Here is a 22,691-nt window from a genome sequence, read left to right as displayed (position 1 = left end):
AAGTCATTATACTGTTTTCATCATTAAAGTCAATTTAGAGCCTTGTTATATCCACTGTATCAATGGCACCCACGGCACCCCAGCCCTTAATGCAGCTGCCCACCTTCTGAGTGATAGTGCACCGCCACTATCAATGATAAGCATGCAGCACATTTGGCTGTCACCCCATGGCAAACGCAGGATTTCTAGAGGGGGGTTTCCAAATGCTTGATTTTAGAGTGAGTGTGGCCAGTCCATGAAGAGGGCATAATTAGCACTTATCCAGCTTTAATATGCATCATACAAAGTATATTGTGGGTCATAATTCCAGCATATACAGGACCAGTGATCACAGTAAGCCATTAAATGCAGCAGTAAGGCCATCCTGCCTGAGCTGAAAGTTTTTATTTCAGATGTGGGCACCATTCCAGGTATTGGAGAAAGTCCAGGAGTCTGGGGGAGCAGCAGAAGAACCTAGCACTGCCCTGGACACATATGTACATATTGGTCTTGTCATACACTGGATAGTGTATTATTATATGGTATTAATAATTAATCCTATTAATTGTCAGTAGCAGTGCACCCCTAACAGTGCATGTTTTCCAGATCTCCTAGTTAGTGCACAGGTGTATTTATTACTGGCTGACACATGATAAAAGATCCACAGGTGGTGCTAATTATTTCATTTGTGATCGTGAGAAGAACATGCAGCACTAGTAACAATTTATTATATTACTATTTCTATTGTGGTCATGGTGTGGGCTGTGGAGGGAGTTTTCAGGCAACCAGAAACACCCCCCCTGGATTGCCTGTGTCACCTGCTACTCCCCTGGTCCTGGCAGCATGATTTTGTTGGACATCCTGAATAACCTGAGGGTTACTCAGGGGTATGATGTTCATGGAACAGAGAAGCCGGCAGTGGGTCTTTTATTTAAGACTCCTCCTGCAGCTTTTGCATAATTTCGCACAGCAAGTGCGTCCAAAATGACCGTGCATCTCTGAATCAGACCCACTGATCACTATACATAAGTCACACTGATATTGCACACCTGAAATGCACTGATCATTATACACAGATCACACTGATATTTCACACCTTCTACACACACTTAAACACACTGATCACTATAGACTGGTCACATTGATATCGCACACTTAAACATACTGATCACTATAGACAGGTCGCACAGATATCAAACACCTGATATACATTGATCACTATACACATATTACACATCAAATACACACTGATCTCTATACATAGGTCACAACTAAATCATACACTTGATATGTTCTGATCACTATACACATATCACACACCTTATACTATACTTGGGGGCGCCGAGAGGGGGGGGAGTGGGTACTAATTACCCAGGCTTGCTGGAGGGGCCCTGGTCTGCTAGAGGCACTCGCGCACGCAGGGGGGGTTTCCGAGTACCCAGAAACCCCCCCCCGACCAATCAAATTATTTTTTCAGAGGCCGTAACCAGGGTGGCCACACTGAGCGGAGAATGCTCTTGGGCGGACACGGCCTCTGGAGCAATTTCTATTTGCCGGGTGCCTGCTGCTATGTATATTAGAGGCGCACCCGGCTGTCCTGGCTGCTGTGAGGGTTTTGTATAGATCCCCTTCTGTTGATACATCTACGGAAGGGGATCTATCCATGACCCTGCTTTGAGCCTTTGAGCTCCGCCTCCTCCGGCTCCCGCATGGTGCGCTGGCTCTATGGAGAGACGACATGTCTTCTCTCCAGTGACAACTGCCACAGCGCATACAAGGGAGGGATCGAGGAGCTGGTCAGCGCAGTGCGACGAGGGAGGGTGGCACGGCACTGAGAGGCTAACTGCAGAATCATGTCAGGTCAGTTTCTTTGTTTTTAGTGTTGGCTGGGTAGGTGGTGTGTGTGTGATGTACAGTATGTGTGATATATGTATGTGTTGCTCTATGTGTGATGTGTGTGTGAGTGTGATGTGTGTGACATTGATGTCCCAGGGAAGAAGGGGGGTGGGGGGAGGGTGTTTGTGATGTGTGTGTAAGACATAGGAGTCCCAGGGAAGGTGGGGGGGGGCTGTTTGGTGCCACCAAGCTATATCTACACAGACATTGCTGGTGCCAGTGTGGTCCAATTGACCAGGTGGGTGCTGTGCATCTAAAGTCCCAGGAGGGGAGGAGGAGGGGAATATAGTAGCATGAAATACTAACAGCTATGGAGTCTTTTTTTTTTCCTTTGTAAATAAACTGTATAACTATTCCATTTTCCTTTTTATTTGTTCAATGTGAATATTTAATTGGTATAAATGACAAGGGAACATGTATGTATGCTGTGTGTGTGTTTGTAAGTATGTTGTGTGTGTATGTATACTGTGTGTATGTCTCACACACACACACACACACACACACACACACACACACACACACACACACACACACACACACACACACACACAACAATCTCTCTATATAAAATAATCTCTCTCTCTCTAAAATATGGAAACCCCCCCTGAAAAATCCTGCGTTTGCCCCTGAGAGGGGCCCAGATCCGGCACCACTCCCCCTCCCTCTTACATCACAGCAGCCCAGCACACATTGCTGGGCTGCACTGGGAGACTGCTCGTGGCTGCTAAAGCAGCAGCCAGGCAGTCTCCTATGCCTATGGGGGAGCGATCACGCTGATCACGCCCCCCATTGGCTGTGCACCGGGCTGAGGCCCAGCGCAATATTTTTTCTAAGGGGGCATGGCCACTCCTCCCGCGATTAGACCACGACCCGTCACCTGGGCCCGGCGGGCTGTCGGCGGCCCTGACTATAGTTACCTGCTCTGCTCTCCCAGAATCTCTGGGAGACTCGTATTTGCAGGGAGTCTCCTGAAAGAGTGGGTGGTCCTCCCACATCCAGCCCACTTACTAGTGAAGTGGGCAGGATGGGGAGAATAATGCATGGAAACGTGGCCTGTGGAAAGGGGGCAGAGCCAATATGAAACGATTCTATGATAACCGCATCATTTTGGCTCTGCCCCCTTTTCTCACACAATTCGCAGCATTTTGCAGTGAGAGAGCAGGTCCTAATGACACAAATAGTCTAGTTACGCCCAATCATCTGACAACTGCATCTCCTCTCTGGGCTTCCTCCTGAGAGCAGATTTATAAAGTCAGCAAGTATGCTTACACACACTCATCACTATACAGAGGTAACACCTTTATCACACAGCTGATACACACTGATTATTATATATAGGTCATGCCTATATCCTATATCACACACTGGCAAGGCCATAACTAGGTTGGTGCAACATGTGCCATGGCACAAAGCACCACAGGGCAGGGAGCACTCTTCAGCAGTGCCTGTCAGTTTTCTGTTAATAATCATTCTCACTTGTATCTTCCACTACTTAGATCTACAGCATCCCTGGCCTACTCCCCCTCCATCTGGTCACCTTCTCAAGCACCTTCAGTCACACCCTGCTTTATATAAAACACACATTTTAAAATACTGTCATTCCCGGGACTCAAACCTCTCACATGGCAGTCAGACACGGGCATTTCTAGAGAGGAGGGGGCCCATGTGCAGTCTCCGACATGGCCCCCTCCTCTCTGTCCGGCGGCCGGCAGCGCACTGAGCTGTGCACGGCCAGCGCCGGAGTTATAGACTCTGGGCACTAGAGTGCGCCCAGAGTCTATAGAGTAAGCGCATGTCACCGGGAACATGGCCACGGTGGCCATTTTCCCTTTACTGCGCATGCGCAAACGACGGGAAAATAGCCGCAGCAGCCATTTTCCAGTCAGAGGTAAGTAATACTATGGGTGCAGGTTGTGCAGTGCGGGAAGAGAAAACAAAAGTCAGTATGTATGGTTTCAGTAGGTCTGATGTACGTCTCATGTAAACTTGGCACTCACACTACTTTTGCAGACATTTTGATTTGCAATTCAGGTCAACATATGTGTTCTACTATGCTTTTTTTATGTTCAACATTTTTGTGCATAATTTTTTTATGCATCCAACTCAGCTTTAGGCCATAGGTAATATGAAGTATTTCAATTAAATTAAACACTCCCCGATATCCCACTTTTACCCTTTTATCAGTCTCCTAAATCTATAGAGAATCTTCTTTCTTTGGTCCTCAAGTAGATCAAATTTATGGGAAAAACCCATAAGATTTGCTCCTAGCAGCTTGCATCTAACTAGCTGGAGCACAGGAATCCACTCTGATTGGCATGGGTGCTTCAAGAGAGGAGGGCCTGTGTACAGTTTCTGTGCAGGACCCCCTTCCCTGATGCATGCACCGTGTAGATTCTGGTACTGTGCTAGAGTCTGCTGCGCATGGGCAAATTAATGGGAAAATTCTGCTGGTGCCATGCTGGACTACGTCAGTACCAAATAAAGAAAATTGCTGTCCACTCTAAAGAAGGCCCCACAGATAATGTTTTGGTTGCTTCAATCCAGAGAAATATCAATCCTGCACCAGTATTGTAATTGCAAGGTGTCCTCTTCTTATATGGTCCTATGCTCAAGTATTGCTTAATGTATAAGTTGGTGGTATTCCAACAGAATATAGTGAGGCTATTGCAAGGTGCTACCCACTACTAGGGAAAATACTATTAACATATAAAGGAGAAAAAATAAGTAGTAACCAGGGTGCACTCGGACCAAATTAATTAATAAACGTCAAACACTTTATTGGTATACATTAAAAATCATTAATGACAAAGATTGGTGAAATATAAAATAAACAATTGTGAAAAAGAATGAAAATGAGTGTAATAAAATTTATTCTGCACAAACTATGGTCGCTGTCTTTTTGTCGTTCTTATAATTGTTGTAATGGCATAATAGCCTGATTCTAATGATGTGCTTATTCACTGTTAAATAACACTGACAATTTACCAATTGTCAGTGTTATTTAACAGATGATCTTCTAAGTTTCAGTTGCCCACCAGGAAACTGTTGCATTGATGTATCAGTTGTTAGACACTTGTGTAGCAGAATATCATACTGTAACAATTTTCATAACACATTCTAATGGTCCAGGTGGAGAGGAACGTTGCCATAAAAGATTAATGTTAAATATTTTCAAAGCCAGAAAATGCTTATACCCCTTTTACACCGGAGCTAAAACCCGGCTTATTGAAGGGTTAACCCGGGCAGCTCCCTGGTGTAAAAGAGAAGAGGGTTGGATCGCCGGGTCGAGTGACCCGGCAATCCAACCCAGGTAAGTAGCAGGGCTTAACACGGGCGTAGCCCATGAAACCCTGCTGTGAGAATAGCGCACTCTGGGTCACGATGACCTGGAGTGCGCTGCTAGCCGGCCGATTGGTCGTCATCTCCAAGTGACCACTGTCACGCTGGAAAAGCCGGGTCTATGAAGATCTGACTCCGGTGTGAGCGGCGCCGACTTGGGAATATCCCGAGTCGCGCCGGCAAAATTCCGGGTCTGATTCGGATAGGAACCCTGTTCCAACTCTGGGTCAGACCCGGAATTTTGGTGGAAAAGGGGTATTAGTGGTACTATAACCCAGTCTCTTGCATAGCCATTGTATTCAAGTATCCTATTTATAAGGCATCCTTCTCCAACTTTATTTTCCTTAAAGCAACCTATATTACCGTATGAATGTTACATGAATCATTAGCCACGTTTGCTATTATGTGATAGTACTGTCTCCTATTTTTAGCTTAGTCTCCCCTGTTGTGTATATACTTCAGTCCCCGTTGTGATACAGCCACATGTATAGACCGAACAGTGGTTTTCCTCAAAGCGTAATACAGATTGATAACAGTCACTGTTAGATGGTACTGAATATTGCTCTATGTTCTACGGAGACAGCTTAACTATTCTCCAAAGGTAAGTATAGTGTCCATCCTGACTGCTGTTTGAAAGCCGCACTGTGCCGTACTCACACTGCCTCAATAGTCCTCATAGACGCGTGTAATACAATGACGTGTACCAGTGATTATACTTGGACTATATTCATATAGCACTTTGGGCAGTTTGTGAGTAAGCAATGCAGTAACAAATCACATTATAATCTACACATTACAACGTAGACAGCAGCCATTAAAGAGCCAATGGACGTTTTCCCAGAAGGCTTTGTCAAGGCATTACTAATAACCAACATTGTGATTTATATTGTATGAGTATTCTAATAATTGTAGCGTTTTTCACCCGATAAATCCCGGCATGTATCATGAAAATTCTGCAATTTAAGTAAAGATTCATTTTCTTTTAGTCCTTGGAGGGAACATGTAGGGGCTTGAAGGTAATGGAGTCCATTTATATAAATTGGGATCAGGGAGTAAATTAAAATCCACACCCAAAATGATATTCTATCATAGTCCACAAATGAAAAGAGGAAGGAGAACAAAGAAGATGACATTGCTATTCTGCTTTGCCAACATAATCAAGGTGTGATATACCTATGTGCACTGATGGGAATGAGTATAAGGGGATGTAAAGGGCTCACAACAGCATGGAGGGAGAGGAGGCATAGTAAAAACGGTAAGCCAATAATTAAATCACTATGATTTTGCTGTTTTGGAAATTAAAAAGAAAGGGACCCCTTGCAGAGCTAGGGGGAGACAGAGTAGGCTGCACTGCTTTATCATAACCTAGTTAGCAGTATGTATCTGCATCAGAAAACTAATTAGCAGCTGTCTTTGGCAGGGCCACCATCAGGGGGGGACTGCCAGGAATGGAGTCCTGGGCCCAGGCAAAGAGGGGGGCCTGCCCTTTGCTCCTACCTCCAGGGCGGATTGGTCCACTGAGAGCTTAGGACAGTACCTGCTGGGCCCCATGTCTTATAAGTGGCATGTCAAAGACCCTGGCTTCCCCTGTGCCGGGCCAATTCACATGCCTGGTGACATGGGCATGTACAGGGTCCTGGAAGTCCCGTCACTTGGTCTGTTCCTTCTGGCAAACAGTGCAATAAAGTTTTTTTCCTATATTGTGGCGCATCACATGACGACATTATGACATGGCGCACCACTTACAGGAGCCATGGAGTGAAGAAGGGCAGCCAGAAGACAGAAAAAGGTGAGTGACTGTGGCCTGGAGCCAGAGACAGAAAGGGGCTGGAGAGACAAACTAGGGCTACAGAGTCAGAAGGGGGCTGGAGAGACAAGCTGGGGCTATAGAGACAGAAGAGGTCTAGAGAGACACTGGGGATCTGCGTTGGAGACACAGAAGGGGGCAGGAGAGACAAAAGGTGGCTGGAGAGACATGCTGGGGCTGGAGAGACAGAATAGATCTGGTAAGACAGAAGGAAGCTGGCGATGGAGAGACCTGGGGTAGGGTGAGGCTGGAGAGGCACATAGGATTAAAACTGGAGTGGCACAGGGGCAACGCTGAAGGGTCAAAAGGAGAAATTACACTGGAGAGACATGGGGCAATGAGACTGAAGAGAACTGGAAGAAGTGACTGGAGATTATTCACGACTGGCAGGTTTAGAAGGTAAAGGCTTTGGAACAGTAACCTTTATTAAGGCACCAATTCTAAAGAAACCATAGTACTGATACAAATGTTAAACCAAATTATCAAATACAGTTGAAATATATAAATTAGTTTGATCAGGGAAGTTTACATTTAGCCCTGTACAAACTCTTCTGTTACTTTGTATTAGCTGGTTGAACCTCTGTTATATGATCATGACGTGTTATATTACTACGCAAACAGACGTCTTCCGGACCATGTGATCTCCTATGTGAATATTGAATACCAGCTGAAGTGACCATCTGCCCGTAGTGGATCCATTTCTTCAGAGGTTCCCCATTGCAGAGAAACCACCATATAGGGAAGGAAGATGGGGATGGAGGGGGCTGCCGATTATGTCAGTCTCAAACCCACAATTTCTGATGGAAGCCCTGGTCTTTGGAATAAGTGAATATTACAACGATAAGACAAGAAAGGTTTGGAACTTCAACAACCTACGGATGGTAAAACAGAAGAGCCAAGTGGCACTCTGCTAAACTCTGACCATAGGGTTAAAATGGTGATTTCTACATGACTATGAGATATCCTGTGAGAGGCCCAGTGAAGAATTGACCAGAACACCTCCATTTTTCCAGTTTTTATTGAAATGTAAGCAGTTTAAGTCAAGTGAATAACCTGGATTTGTATAAAGGTAAGTATTAAACTGGTAGAAGTAAAAGAAAATAGTTTAGGATAGCAATACTGTAAAATAATGTAAAGTTCAGGGAAGCAAGTAATGGGTTAAGAACTTTCAACTGTTCTGCAACAATGAAAAAGAAGTTTGCCTGGGCCATGAAGCACCGCCAGTGGACTACTGAAGGCGGGAACATGAATAAAACTTTAAAATCGTTTGCTTATTTTGTACATCGTCGAGAAGGCAAAAGGATGGTTCCTCAGTGTGTGGAGTTTATTTACTAAGCAGAATTTCAGTGTCAGGACTGAGGACTCAGGACTGCTCAGTAGAGGCTCAGGTACATGCTCACTGATGGTACGGGAGGTTTGCATGGTTGTATAAAAGTCCTCCTCATAGATGGAATAAGCAACAGGACAATGGGCCCCATTCAATATGGATCGCTATTGCGATCACAGCTGTGATTACGCATGCAGACCCACTGCGAAAATATGCCAATGTTTGCAATCGCAATGCCATCGCAGCCTAATATAAGTACGCCCACTTCACCTAACATCGAGTACCATCGGAGCCTCACACACTAGTACAACAGGTTTGATGTTACTCAGAAATTGCTAACCTCATCGCATGCAGTGAAAGCTCAAGCTGCATATGTCATCGCAATGGCTAATTTATGCACGACCCTGTAACAGCGTTCAAATGCACTGGCATGCCTGCGTTCCATCAACCACCTCCAAACGCTCACTTCCTGTCAATCACTCTGCTATGGGTTTGTGTAGTCACTGCGATCGCTGTCCGATTGCCATGGAGCCTTTGCGCAAGCTATGCATATGCAGCCTGTATCACCTGGAAAATGTCCGCCGCGGCCCAGAGTGTACCGATGAGGTGCTGCGCTCAGTGCATTGCTGGCGAGGAGGGGGCCCCTGACAGAGACTGCAGACAGGCCTCCTCCTCTCTTGAAACGCCCCTGCACCAAAACAGTGCAGCATGACCCTGACATCTAGTCTATGTCAGAACCTCTATGTCAGAACAAGATGGTAAGCTTGAGTTCATGGAATGGTCAGCACAGTCTCTACACAAACTCCATCAAGCTGGTTTGGTATGAGGGGTAAAAGCAAAGCAACATAGTAGTGCAACACATTGTGGGAACTTTAGCAACAGTGTTGGGAAGAACTTACATTGTTGAAAGAATGCCACAAGTGTGTTTGGAGGGCTAATCTCCAAAAGAGGATGCAATCACAATTCCGGCGTGCGGGATGCCGGTGCTCAGAATGCCAGAGTCGACATCCCGACTGTAAGTAGTGGGGTTAGAGGGAGGTTTAGGTTTAAGCACTAGGGGGGAGAGGGTTAGGTTATGGGTGCGGGGAGGGAGGGTTAGGATACCTACTGGGATGCCGAGTGCCGGCATCTCATACCCAACCCCTCCAAAAAATGGCTACTTGAGGAGTCATATTTATTTTAAATTTTTTTAAACAAAATAATTTTATGATTTTTTTTTTATCTGTTTATATGTACATTGAAACATTAAACTGCATAAATTTCAATAAAACCTGGAAAGATAGGGATTTCTAAAGCATTTGATTGGTATGGTACATATAACAATGCAGATATATGGGCCAAGCGTTCTAACCTTTGGACATTAATATCATAAGGGGCCCAACTAGATATCGGAGGATAAAATAAAGCCAAAAACAATTCTCCAACGCCAATATCAAATATTGGGCCTCATTTATCAATGAGTTTTATCATTCACAATGAGTGATAAAACTTGTTGGGTATGATGATGCTCCAGCCAATCAGTTCCCAACTGTCATCTGTTTGAAAAATGACAGTTGGGAACCATTTATCATAAGCAACAAGTTTTATCACTCGCTGTGAATGATAAACTCGTTGATAAATGAGGCCCATTATGATAAGAATTATCTTGACATCAAGAAAAAAGCGTTGATGATCACTGTGGAAACATTGAAAAGCTGCAGCCAGCCTTTGCAAACTCTGGGGTCGATTCAGACCCAGACGCTAAACTGCGCTCTCTCGCTGCCAAAATGGGCCGGGTATGCAAATTCCGCGATCGCACTGTCTGGTGTAAGGACACCCTTTATGTATTAGAGAGCGACGGCAGAGTGAGTTCACGCCGGTATAAAGACGCCCACTTTTCTTTCTTAACACACGTCATCTCCAGGAAGTGTGTGATTAATCAGAACCATCGAGAGCCATCGGAGCTGCACGCAGCGCTTGGTAGACCCTATTCCACCGCAAGCTGAAATACAATCAAGCGATGTGTACAATGACGCTTCCATGCCAATTATGCACACCCATAAAACTCAGTTTTGACCCCCAGACACGCCTGCGTTCACAACAGTACGCCCCCGTTAACAAGCACTAAGGATATTGAATTAGAACCTCTATACACTCCTGCCTATACTTCTAATATCCTGCCTATAAACCTCTAAGGATGACGCTATTTTGCGTACGCAGTCATATAGTAAATAAAGACTCCAGACCTTGAACCTGTGGTTCCAAAGCACAAAGTGATATTTCAAGTAAAAGTACAGTCAGTTACACGCTATGATCTAAGTACAATTTAGCGCAAAGAATTATACAGACCCAAGTACAGTTATACATACGCAGCGCTCTGGACCAGATGTAGGCATCAGCAAGAAACCCCCGTCAATCAGCATTCAGCAAGAAGACTCAGACTGGGGTCACAACACACACGTTTATACTCTCACAGAAACAGACAACACAAGGCTTGTCGCTGATGCCATTGGTTCCCAGGAGGATGCATCTGTTGCAGAGCATTTAACAAGTTGATTCAAATAGACACAGTCCAGCCTCTAACAACTGCTTGTCTCTGGTTTCCTGGTCATGCACATCCTAACAGTTGGTCATATAATGTACATTTCAGTGCTTTAAGTCTCTGCGGTCCATAAGTTGAGAATGCATGTTGCGATCTTCACACTGACGATATCAAAATGCTGTTGAAAGAGTGCTGATCAGTATAATATCAAACATGACTTACTTATCATGTATTAAACCTTAGCTACTAAATAACCTTTATTTCTCAGCAATTATAATAAATGAACAAACTTGAATCTTATACTTTAAAGCTTATGAGACCTTTTATGTGAATATGTACTGTGTAAGTATTTGGGGTTTGATATAAAGACGCTAGTTAACTTGGGGCAGATGCGTGCGCATGAAGCTAATAAACAGCGTTTTCATACAGGATCTTATGCATTCGCTAATATGTGACTAGTTAACAGCGCAATTGTGCGTATTAATGTGTGTATGAGAAATGGTGAAAGATTCAATCGCATGATGCTAATAGTAATATCGCCATATGTACTTAAGTATGAGTTTACCTAAAATGGCGCTTGGGCGGCCATTTGCAAAATGGCGTCTTGCGATTTCATTCTCTAAAATGGCGTCTTGCGGCCAGTCGCAAGATGGCGTCTTTACGATCTAATTTTAAGCTGATCTTGTCTCCGCCAATTATCCAGCTTCGACAGCACCTTCCCTTGTTACTACCCACAAACGGCACTGTCACTCAAAGTAGCGCTCAGTCTGTGTGTTAAGAGAGCACAATTTCCGATCGCAATGACCGGCTCACGCACACATGCTGCAAAGCATACGTAGATGGGGGATAATCGTCCATAGCGTGCGTCTGCGGCTTAGCGTCCGGGTCTGAATCGACCACTCTATGTCAGTGTACACTTACAGAAGAGATCAACAATACAAATAAGGAAGCGCTGCTAAAGTGTGTATCAACTTGATATCAAACCTTTAAGGTAATCGATATAGAGCCAGAATGTATCAATCCCAATCTAAAATGTATTGACACAATATAAAAATGTGCACAAATAAAGGATAACATAACAATAAAACAATAGGGAAGTGCTGTAATAGTTTATTGACAATTCTCCACAAGCTGCTAATCAGGGAATGGAATTGTATTAAAATCTTGACAAGGAGAGACCGACAGGCTCAAATCCCGACAGGCTGAGGTAAGTACTCTAACCCTCCCCTCTCCCCCCCTAACCCTATCCCGCCTTTAGGGGTGCCTAACCCTAAATCCCTCTGGGGTGCCCTAAACCTAACCCTCCCCCCCGCGGCTAACAGAACGGTCCATTAAACTGGACCATGGATATGCTCCCCTTCCCAGGCGCACCAGCCAGAAACATGTGGAGATGGAAAAGACCCAGCCAAAGAAAGGGAACAGCCCACAGTAAAACCCAGCACCCCCAATACACCTCAATACTACTTAACTGCTGTCGAAGCCGGATAATTGGCTGAGACAGAATCTGTTAAAATTAAAATCTGCACGACGCCATTGTGCGAATGGCAACAAGACGCCATTTTGCGAATGGCCGCCCAACGCCATTTTAGCGAATCTCACACTATCAGTACATACGGCGATGTTATTATTTAGCGGCGTGCGATCCCACGCAATAGAACAATGTTAAAAGTCCTCATTACATAAATACATACATTTACTAAAACATATATGAACAATCCTGCAAAACACGTACCACGGTGTTCTCCACAAACATGTAGACGCACAACGCTAACTAGCGGCTTTTCTTAATATCCTTACACTTGCACATCGCACACTTACATAGAAAGGTTCCCTAGCATTAAGGTTAATATTTAAGGTTTTATTCATTATTAATTATGTAATAAAGTGACTGTATTTAAGATCTCAGGTTTAGTGTACATGATAAGCAGACAGTGTTTGGTGCCATTCTAAACCACTGTTTATTTGCAGACTTCCGGTTCCATCTGCGAGGAAATCGCAACATGCGTCTGAAAATTATGGATCATAGGGAGATAGGCATTGAAATGTACTCTGTAATGTAGCCAGTTTAGACTTGTTCTTTGGCGGGAAAACGGACACAAAGAAGTTTTGGAGGCTGAACTATTACAATACAAACTGACCTATGAACTGTATCGTAACAGAAGAACCAGGAGGAAGAACCAATGGGATTATGCCAACTTGTTCTATTGTATTGCCTATCTCTGTAAGGGTACAAAAACAAGCACTCTGGATCTGATAGTCATCTTTTCTTTGCTGTTGACGGAGGTTTCATAGTTGATGCCGGGAATCTGGATCCAGAGCGCATGCGTATGTATTTGACTGTACCTTGTAATTTGTTTGCGCTAATTGTATTTAGATCACAGCGTGTAACTATCTGCTTTTTGGTGAATAATATCTTTTTATGCTTTGGAACTACAATCCAAGTTTCGAAAGCAATTATTTCTTGTGCGACTTATAATGCTAAATAGCGACATTTAGGGTGTATAGATTACTAGGTATTCATACTGCAGATGACAAGGCAGACTGGGAGAAGCAAGAAAATGGCTGTGTTGCATGTTTACGACGTTTTTCCAAGTGGGAAGTCAGACATGGGCGAAAGTCCTGAATACATGGGATTTCCCCACAGGGCCCAGCACAGTAGGATGGCAGCCATCCAAATGACAGCCCCCTTAACCATTCTAATGCCTAGAATTGGCTTCTATGACAGGCAACCCCCACCTTATCCATCTCAGCACCAGGCACCTTGCACCTACCTCCCCTCCCACCTGTCCCTGGGTGTTTTTAAGCAGCATGGAATCCTTGCATTCTCAGACTGCATAATGAAGGTGGCACTATCCTGGTAAGACCTTAATAAGTCTACTTAGCATCAGTATCGAGGAGAGTTTTGGGAGTGGGGCCCCCTAGGGTTGGTGTGCCCAGGTAACTTCAAAGCATCATAATTTAACAATTATTTTAGCACTCTTTAATACTTTGTTTTTTTTATCTGTGTAACACTATAAACACCCTTATTACCACCTCTCATCCATATAAGACTTCTCACACATAGCTGCAGCTTCTTTAATATCGAACATTCCTTAACACTTAATTGCTATCTCTCACTAGTGTGATGCCTTGGAGCGGTTTAGTTATGTTGGCTCGGGGGTCCCGTGCCCAGGACTTTTACTATAGGAATGTTAGGGACCTATCTAATGAGGTCAACTGAACATGGCCCATATTTTTGGCCAAAATTATACTAAGTACCTCAGCTTGACTTGAATTGCAGAATTTATTAGAGTGTGTTTTTTGGTGTGTGACAATGTAAGTCTTAAACATGGTAGCAACTCGTTATATATTAAAGTTAGGGTGTGCAGTCTAGGATCCTTCTCTATATAACCTACCTCCCTTGCGCAAGACCCAGCAAAGTCATTAACCACCTCCCCTCCGGTGCAGGGATCCAATTACCATGTTGTGACTCCTCCAGTGGGTGGTTCAGTGATGGACCTAGCCTAATGAATGGAGGCACAGTAGTCCCGGGGCACTAACTTTGGCAGCAGTGGCCCAAGGCAGGCGCAGGTACCTCCACAACCCAACCTAGACATCCCCCCGCTGCAGCTGAGGTATACTGATGAAAGAAGTCTAAAACAATAAAATAAAAAGCTCTTTAATCAAGAAAGGCTGGCTGCTATAAGTAGCCCAAAAACAAGTACACATCTCTGGTCTGCACCAATGAGGTATATATAGCATGGGGCCCTAGCCCCCAGTTACTCATTCTGTACCCCATGGAGTTCGAGTGTTCCTCAGTGATAATTCACAAGTATCACCTGTGTGTTTTAAATATATGGTATACATTTGTGGGAAAGTGTTTTTAACCAATGACTAACAATTTTAAATACCACATACAGGTTAGTACACAGTATTTTAATTGCCATGTTTATTAATCATCTTGCATTCAGTGGATTGGGCACTGACATTCTCCTTGGAGGAGATGCAGTTGAAATAGAATACAAAAAAAAAATTCAACAAATACAATATGTATTTATTTTAGAAGCCTTACACCAATTGCTGAATGTCGAAACATTAGCAGATGACAAAGACTAAAATCTGGATCCAAATACACTGAGTATCCATGGCTACAGTACTACTCATAACATCATTTATCTGTATGAGGGAAAAGGAGCAAGAGATAATTTAGAGCAGTGTTTCCCAAACTCAGTCTTCAAAGCCCCCGAACAGTTAAGGTTTGAGGAAAAAAAAGATTAGTACCCCATCTATTTGTGCTCAAACATGGATATATTTCTAACATGGACTTTTCAGGGGAAGTGGACAAACTTTGTGAAACACTGATCTAGACTATAAGACTAATATCTAAATACTTCTTTCTGTTACATGTGTAGTAGGATTCAGATTTGATTTCTAGCAAACTTGGTACATTCATGATAACTATATTTCCAAATGTCAGTATTTTGCTCATCCTACTAAGCAGATGATGCTATATACCCGACAGGCTCAGATAGGCCAATGACAAACATGTAGTTAGTTCAATAGTATTTTTATTTTAAATAACTGTAATTATTGATTAGCAGCTTCTTTTGAAGCTGAGAATCCTGCATATGTAAAACATCTTGTGTGCAAAAATAAGTTATGAAACAAAAATAAAAGGGCGTATCGATTTATTGTAAAAGAAATTATTAATAATTTATTTAGCATTTTTACAAGCAGAAAACGAATGGCAGGGCCTTCCCTTTTACACAGTAAGAGGGTGCCCCTCATTGCTTCCTGGAACTGTAGAGATTGCAGATTTGAACCCTTTAGCAGTTTACCGTTCCTATAGCAGATGCAAGATGACGTTGTAGGTTCTCTGATGACAGCATCTGATAACAGGGTAAGAAAACAGCCTCATGCCTAACTCTACAGTCATTTAAAAATTCCATTATAACGAAAAATAATACCCTATTAAACAATGCTATAATAAAACCTTTTTCGGACTATGATGATCTATTAAATAATGTTTGTAGTATTAAGATGTGGATGGTATGGATAATGTCCATCATTTTAAGACTAGCAAAATAATTACACATTATACAGGTACTTCTTATTTAAGTATTTCCGGCAAAGTGCGTCCTAAGAGATCTGCAGAAGATCTAAGTATAAGGGTGGGAAACTATGGATTTATAATTTTTAAGTGTGTTCTAATAAATCGTTTGCATATAGCAACCCCATGTTTAACAGGCACGCATAAAGGTAACGTCAAATAAGCCAGTTACAATAATATTATTGCCTGCAGCAATATACCTACAATCTTATAGAAAGAACCCACAGAATATATTTCATTTGACATAATACATATGTGCTTAAAAGGAGTTTTTATCCAGTTCCCAACTTTGCCCATATGAGCTTTCACAATAAGGAGTCAGGTGGACTGTCTGGGTGGTCATTCCCTTTCATCAGGATGAGCATGACCTCCCTGATACGTCGATGATATAGAATTGCTCACTATTATACATCCCCACATGTTTCTATGGAGTGATAGACACCCGCACACAGAAAGAGAGATCAGTGGACTAGAGCCATCAACAACAGTTTTCGTTCTCCACTAAGCCGGGACACATGAAAATAGCCTGAAGCAAGGGATAAAAGGATGGCATGACTAGAGTGATGGAAAAGGGAAGTCACTGGGTAATTTGATCAGGTGGGCAAATTAAGGATCTCTACAATACATACATTTCTATTTATAGAATGTAAGTTTATACCAGAAATACATATTTATATACATTATAGCAGTGGAGAGTATGCTACTGATCAGAAATAGGGAGGCAACACTAGTTTTGGACTACTAAAATGTTAATAAGTAATTCTGTCTACTGGCAATACTAGTTATAGATCTTGTGTATACTCCAGTTTAATTTGTAAAACCTGTGTGAAGTGTCATAGTGTATATGTTACACTGGCCAGCCTAGTGTTGCACAGTGTGCTGCCCCCCCTTTAGTATGCACAGTGCTTCCTCACTGACCAATGAGAACTTACTGTGTACACCAGAGTGGATGCAGCGGTGTCCAAATAGGTTAAACTGGTGCTCTTGCCTTATTACCTTATTTCAGAAAAGGACATAATTCAGTATAAAAGTTTTTTTTTTGCCTATTTTAAAAACAAAACACATTGGGGTTAATGTATGAAGCAGTACATATAGTGTAGAAGCGTGCCAGTGGAGAAGTTGCCCATGGCAACCAATCATTTTATAGAATGTTCTTGATAAATGCAACCTCAAAGTGATAGGTTGCCATTGGCAACTTCTCCACTCTTTTCACTTCATAAATCTACCCCATTGTTTGCATCTTGAAGAATAATCCTAGAGACAAGATTTAACAATACCAAGGAACCAGTTAAAGTAATGTGATTCTGATACTTTAGCCACTATGCTTCATAAACTTTAAGCAATTTGCTCTGCAAGATGGCACCGGCCTCATAGGCAATTGATCCTTGAAGTTAGAGTACCAGAGATGAAATCAAACCAAAAGTGCTAGGACAGTTCAAAGCCAGTGTTCATGCTTATAGCATAGCGGAGTTTCTCCCTCAATATCACTTTCTTACTGTAGTTGGGTAGTTTTAGAAGGTTGAAACAGGTAGAAGAGGTGGGGAGGCGACCACCTGGCTCCCTTTTCCTTATGGTAAAGAAACCACGCAGGACGCTACCCAAAGTGTCTCCGGTATCCTAGAAAAAGGATAAAATGTGTTGAATATTGTTAAGGTACAAGCAAAGGACTGACAGTTGTTTGCAAGTGTGCAATTCCCTTCTCGAAGTCAGAAAACTTACCACTCTTCCACAGCCTCAGTAACCCAAGCTGAGGCTCAGGGGTCAATCCAATTAGGTGTGAATTGAGAGTTTGCTTCCTGAAACTCGCAGACTTCGCATCGAAGCAAACTTCCGAGAATTCTCCAATCCAATTAAAAATGCTTATTCGCACTACTCACAACGGAGGGATGCGAATTGACTGCCAAATGAGATTTAAGAGAAGTGCATGAAAATGTGGGGATACCATCCTGGACCCCCCAAAATGGATAGAAGGCTGTTTGTTGCATTGGGAAGGTACTGTATGTTTTGAAATGGTGTCAAGTGGCTGATTTGTGTTTATTTAAAAAATGCAAGAAATTATAGCAAAAAAAAACTTTTTTCATTCAATCTGAAACAATATAAACGAAAAATGAAAAAAAAAAAGTAGTAAAAAGGGTGATTTTGGGGTCCTTTGAGGGCATCTTGAAAAAAAAAAATGCTAAACAATTATTTTTCAATTAAAAAAATATTGTCATTAATTTTGGGGTACCTAAACTAACAGAAAAAGTTGCTTTTGGGGTAATTTGAGGACACATTTATTTTTTTTACCCCCAAAAATTACATGTAATTATTGGACTAATTAAGCTAATTGGAAACTTCCAAATGCCAAATTAATCATTAGGGGAGTGTCCAAGGGGTTCAGCACAGTGTCCTGACATTTTAACCTTAAAATAAAGATTTTCCTTCCCAAAACTCACCCTCAGGGAGCTGCGAATGGAAAGATGCGAATTCAGTCCTACTGATTCAGTGCCAGTTACTAATTGGATTGCAAAATTAATTCGCTATGCGAACTCAAAGAGAAAATAGCAACTCGCACCTAATTGGATTGACTCCTTAAATGTCTCAATGAGGCATTAGAAGCTACATACTTGGACTTAAATATTGTCTAAAATGTTAAATCTATACTATCTTTAAGGCAGGTAATGGATAAAGGGCCTTATTCATAATAATTCTGAATGCTAGGGTGCTGAAACCAGATATAGAATGGGCGAGGAAGTGGGTCCAGTAGGACAATGTCCTGAAGGAAACTCTGTATCCCCAAGTGTCCAGTGTCTCCAATGGAATGATAAAGAAACAAAGCTAATACATCCTCCTTCCTATAAACATATTTTTCCCTGCTCAGTTCCCAATTAGCACAGCAAAAACATACAAAATGGTGCACAGTGAAACAGAGAAATTAATTCCTGGGTAGGATGGTCTGTGTCCTCCTCAAGCTTCAGAGAAAAGGATTTAATGGTAAGCAAAAACATCCCCTTTCTTTTTTAAGCAGAAGCAGGACACAGATGGTAGGATGCCCCAAAGTCACACTCAATGGAAGTAGATAAATGCATACAAATGAAGTGCCGTCTGGAAATTTTTATTACCAAAAACAACATCTGCAGAAGTGTCAAGTTTTAGTTTATAAAATTTGGAAAAGGTAAGGGTGATAACTTCAACCCAGGAGACACAGCCCAAGAAGGACTGACTGCCCTGGTCGAGGTTGCCAACAGACCAGAGGTAACCAGTATCCCAGCCATCTGAGTAGCCCTATGGTCACGCAGAATGGGCACAGCTGAGATGTTGGAACTACTTTAGCTGTGTGTGGGATCACAGTCATGCCCTGAAAAAGGCCAGGACACGCCTTCGTTTTTTACCGCCACTCCCTGTTACCACCCCCAGATGATCCCTGACTGTCACTCACTTTGCAAATTAATCCTCCCCGCAAGCGGCATTGCAAAAGTACCTTGGCACGTGCGCATATGCAGTCAACCAATAATCCTTCAACTGCGTAAATATTGGAAAAGAGTAAGTCTCTGAATATGCCGATTGACAGGTGTTCACCACACAATATCAACCTGCACTACGCATATACTAGAAGTGGCAGTACATGGGTGAGGGCAGGTTCTACCTCAATTTCCCAATGACATGCCTTGTTTAAAACAGGGGAGTTACCTCTTTCAATATACTACAGGAAGTGTTAAGAAATCCAGAGATGGGGGGTACTAATGCCCAGATCACCTCCATCCTGGCATAAATAAACACAGGGATCTGCTAATTTGATGTCTTATGTAATCAATTCTTAACGATGGTTTGCCCTGTGGGCTACTATATTATTCCTACACATTTTATGCGATTCATTCAAACGCATTAAAAAAAAAATGCATTATCATTTTCAACTGCAGATTTATTATTAAAATGTACATGTAAAATTCAGCTGTTTTGGAAAGGTAGCGTAACGCTATTAAGCAAGAACCACAAAGTGTCTCTCGGTGGTGGTTAGAAAAAAAATACACACATTTCTTTTTAGTTTTTTCTTGCAATTTCAATGGAAAAGCACTTTTGTTGGGTAGGCTAACTTTTCATTGTGAGGAGAAATAAGCAAACTACTGCTTAAGTAGAACCTTAAGAGATACAGTGACAGGAAAGGAATTATGATCCTACTAGATGGCAAAAAAAAAAAAGTCCTCAGCTTAATGGTGCATACACACTACACGATATGCTCCCTGAGCGATATCGTGTAGTGTTGTCCCCGGCAGGCTGTGCTCAATGTCGTTCATTAACGATATCGTTCAGCGCCGGGCTCTCCCCCATTCCCTGACATGCAGCAACCTGACGAGATCGTCAGGTTGGCCTGCATGTCAGCCCGATGAACGATAATGACGAACGACCCGCGGGAACGCGCGTCGTCGTTATCGTTCATCTTTTTGGGGTTAAAAATGGACGATAAAGTGGACAACTGAACGATAACGATATCGCTATCGTTCAGTCGTCCACTTTATCGCCCAGTGTGTACGCACCTTTAGACGACTTCCGCAATTTAGAATTTCCAAAGCCCACTCTGGTCCAGGTCTTTGCAGGTGCTGATTAATAATGAGGACTGATGCCTGTAGAGTCAAGATTGTCCATCTTATAATTTAGTTCTGGAATTTGGCACGCCTCACACTCCTGAAGCGCATTTCATTTCTGAAGATACCTCCCTTTCGGCAAAACCTTGCTACAGACGGGAGCGTAATCACCATACAATCCTCCCTGGCCAGGACACTGGTGACCAGGACAGGAGGAACGGCAATGCTTCAAGGCTGCACAGAGCAGAGGTGGAGGTCCCTCATTGTACAAAAATAAGGACAATTTTAAAAGAAAAAAATAAATAAAAAAATAAGGGCTTGTACTATGCCAAACCTCGGAAGAGGTGTCCAAATAGCAGTTTGTGTGCAAATAATTGGTCCAGTTACCGGGGGAAGGTGGATGAGTGGCCTGGCCTAGTTAACCCAGAATGGTGGTATAAATAAATATACTTCCATTGTGTGAGATTTAATGGATAATCAGAACAATCACTTTCGGGTCAGTTGCTATGTAGGCTGTTAGGTGGCCTTACAGTTTTACAAAGCATATCTAAAAAATGCCTCCTGGAATGTTCCTCATTTTACCACGGTCTCTGAAGTTTGGTGCTAATGTGAGGAGCAATTATCGGCTGATCGAGCCAATAATTTTACGGAGTATGACCGCAACCAAGCTCCAATAATTGCTCTGTCGGGCATGATGACTCTGTCAGCATGCCCAACAGATGCGATAATTGGTGTTCAGATCTGATAGTGGATATACTCACCATCAGATAGACCGACCAATTATCTGACAGTGTTGGTCTGTCTGTCTGATGACGAGTTTTATCTCAAGGCGTTTGGCCAGCATGAGTAACAGCTACATTATAATTACCAACAAATGGTCTAAACTCTGACAACCCCCCCCCCCCACCCCCACCAGTGTGTGTGATTTCAGTACCTGAGAGTTCAGACACCACCTGAGCATGTAAGTCTCAGGACATGCTTTACTAGTATATAATAATTCTAAAAAAGGGATCCGACGTGTACTTACTTCGGCCCATTACCAGCGCAGAGTCGTCCTTCGTCCTCACCGGCTGGTCTGTCTGGTTGCTGCAGTGAGAGCTGTTGATGGAGGCCGCACACGCTCCCATTGTGCATATTGGAGATGGGATAGACCTTAGCCGATTATTATACAGACTATTACAATGGACCAGAATCACTTCAGACCACCCCTGCTCTGCCCTGTCCCCTCCCTTTTGTTCTATACTTACTTGCACTCCTGTCCTCTCCTGCAGGATGACTGTCGCATTTCCGTCACCAGCAGTGGAAGACATTAGGGAAGGAAAAGGGGTCGCCACACTGTGCATGTCAGAGATGGGACAGACCATAATCTATTACACAGACTAGCAATGTGGGCTCAGCATACTGTATGCCAAGTCACCTCAGTCTCCCACCGCCCAGCTGCAATACTTAAAATGTCGGTGTAGAGTTCTTCTCTGATGGTCTGCCCCCTCTTCATCACAGTGTTGATACCTGTTGGTCGGGAATGGCGCGTGCCTCAGGCTCACAGTTCATCTGTCATCTCAGGACCTGCTATTCTCAACTTTATATAGATTACAAATAACCTGTAGGCTGTATTTTACCTGATCATCTGATACTTCCACACAGCGAATGGAGAATGGTGGTTTAAGATAGGCAAAGCCTAATAGAGGAGGTCGGGAGCAGCTGGTAACAAACTGAAAAAGAAAAAAAATTATATGCCAGTGTTTGTTATAGAAATGTGAGCAGAAAATGTTAGCACTTATACAAACGTTTTAGATGCTGACAATTTTACGGAACAGTAAGGACTTGGTGCACTTTAATACCTTTAGAAACATGGCTTTTTCATCAGAGGTGAAGTCATGAGCCATAATATCCCACAGCCAAACAATAACACGATGACTGCCGTGGAAACCTCCGTAATATACAGTGTGTTTCCTGCAAAAAAAAGATGTGTTTATAATAGTATAGCAATGTGGGTAGATAAATACATAAATCAATTATGTAATTTCTTATAAGTAGGAGCGGTAAATTTATTTAGATTTTTGCCTGATGAAGGTGGGATTACCACCAAAACACCAATGTTTATGCTACTATAATAACAAATTTTGTATTGTTATGTTTCAGATGCCCACCGATGCTAGAACTTTGAGCCT

The 22,691-nt window shown here is 42.8% G+C and overlaps 1 protein-coding gene across 3 annotated transcripts in view; it reads right to left on the bottom strand.

The window, feature by feature from the left end:
• Window positions 1–15,519: 15,519 nt before the first annotated feature.
• UBE3B (ubiquitin protein ligase E3B) overlaps window positions 15,520–22,691 on the bottom strand; it is a 67,709-nt gene continuing 60,537 nt past the window's right edge. For all 3 annotated transcript variants that reach the window (XM_088457266.1, XM_088457264.1, XM_088457265.1), the window contains exons 26-28: window positions 22,362–22,473; window positions 22,140–22,232; window positions 15,520–17,575 (exon numbers count right to left, since the gene is read on the bottom strand). In XM_088457266.1, coding sequence (XP_088313392.1) covers window positions 17,384–17,575; window positions 22,140–22,232; window positions 22,362–22,473 — 397 coding nt within the window. In that variant the 3' untranslated portion in view covers window positions 15,520–17,383. The remainder of the gene's footprint in view (window positions 17,576–22,139; window positions 22,233–22,361; window positions 22,474–22,691) is intronic.

This window comes from Taudactylus pleione, unplaced genomic scaffold (genome assembly GCF_031769625.1).
Source record: "Taudactylus pleione unplaced genomic scaffold, aTauple2 ptg000749l, whole genome shotgun sequence".
Taxonomy (NCBI): Eukaryota; Metazoa; Chordata; class Amphibia; order Anura; family Myobatrachidae; genus Taudactylus; species Taudactylus pleione.
The sequence above is the reverse complement of the archived record's forward strand: the minus strand, read 5'-3'. Positions and strand labels throughout refer to the sequence as shown.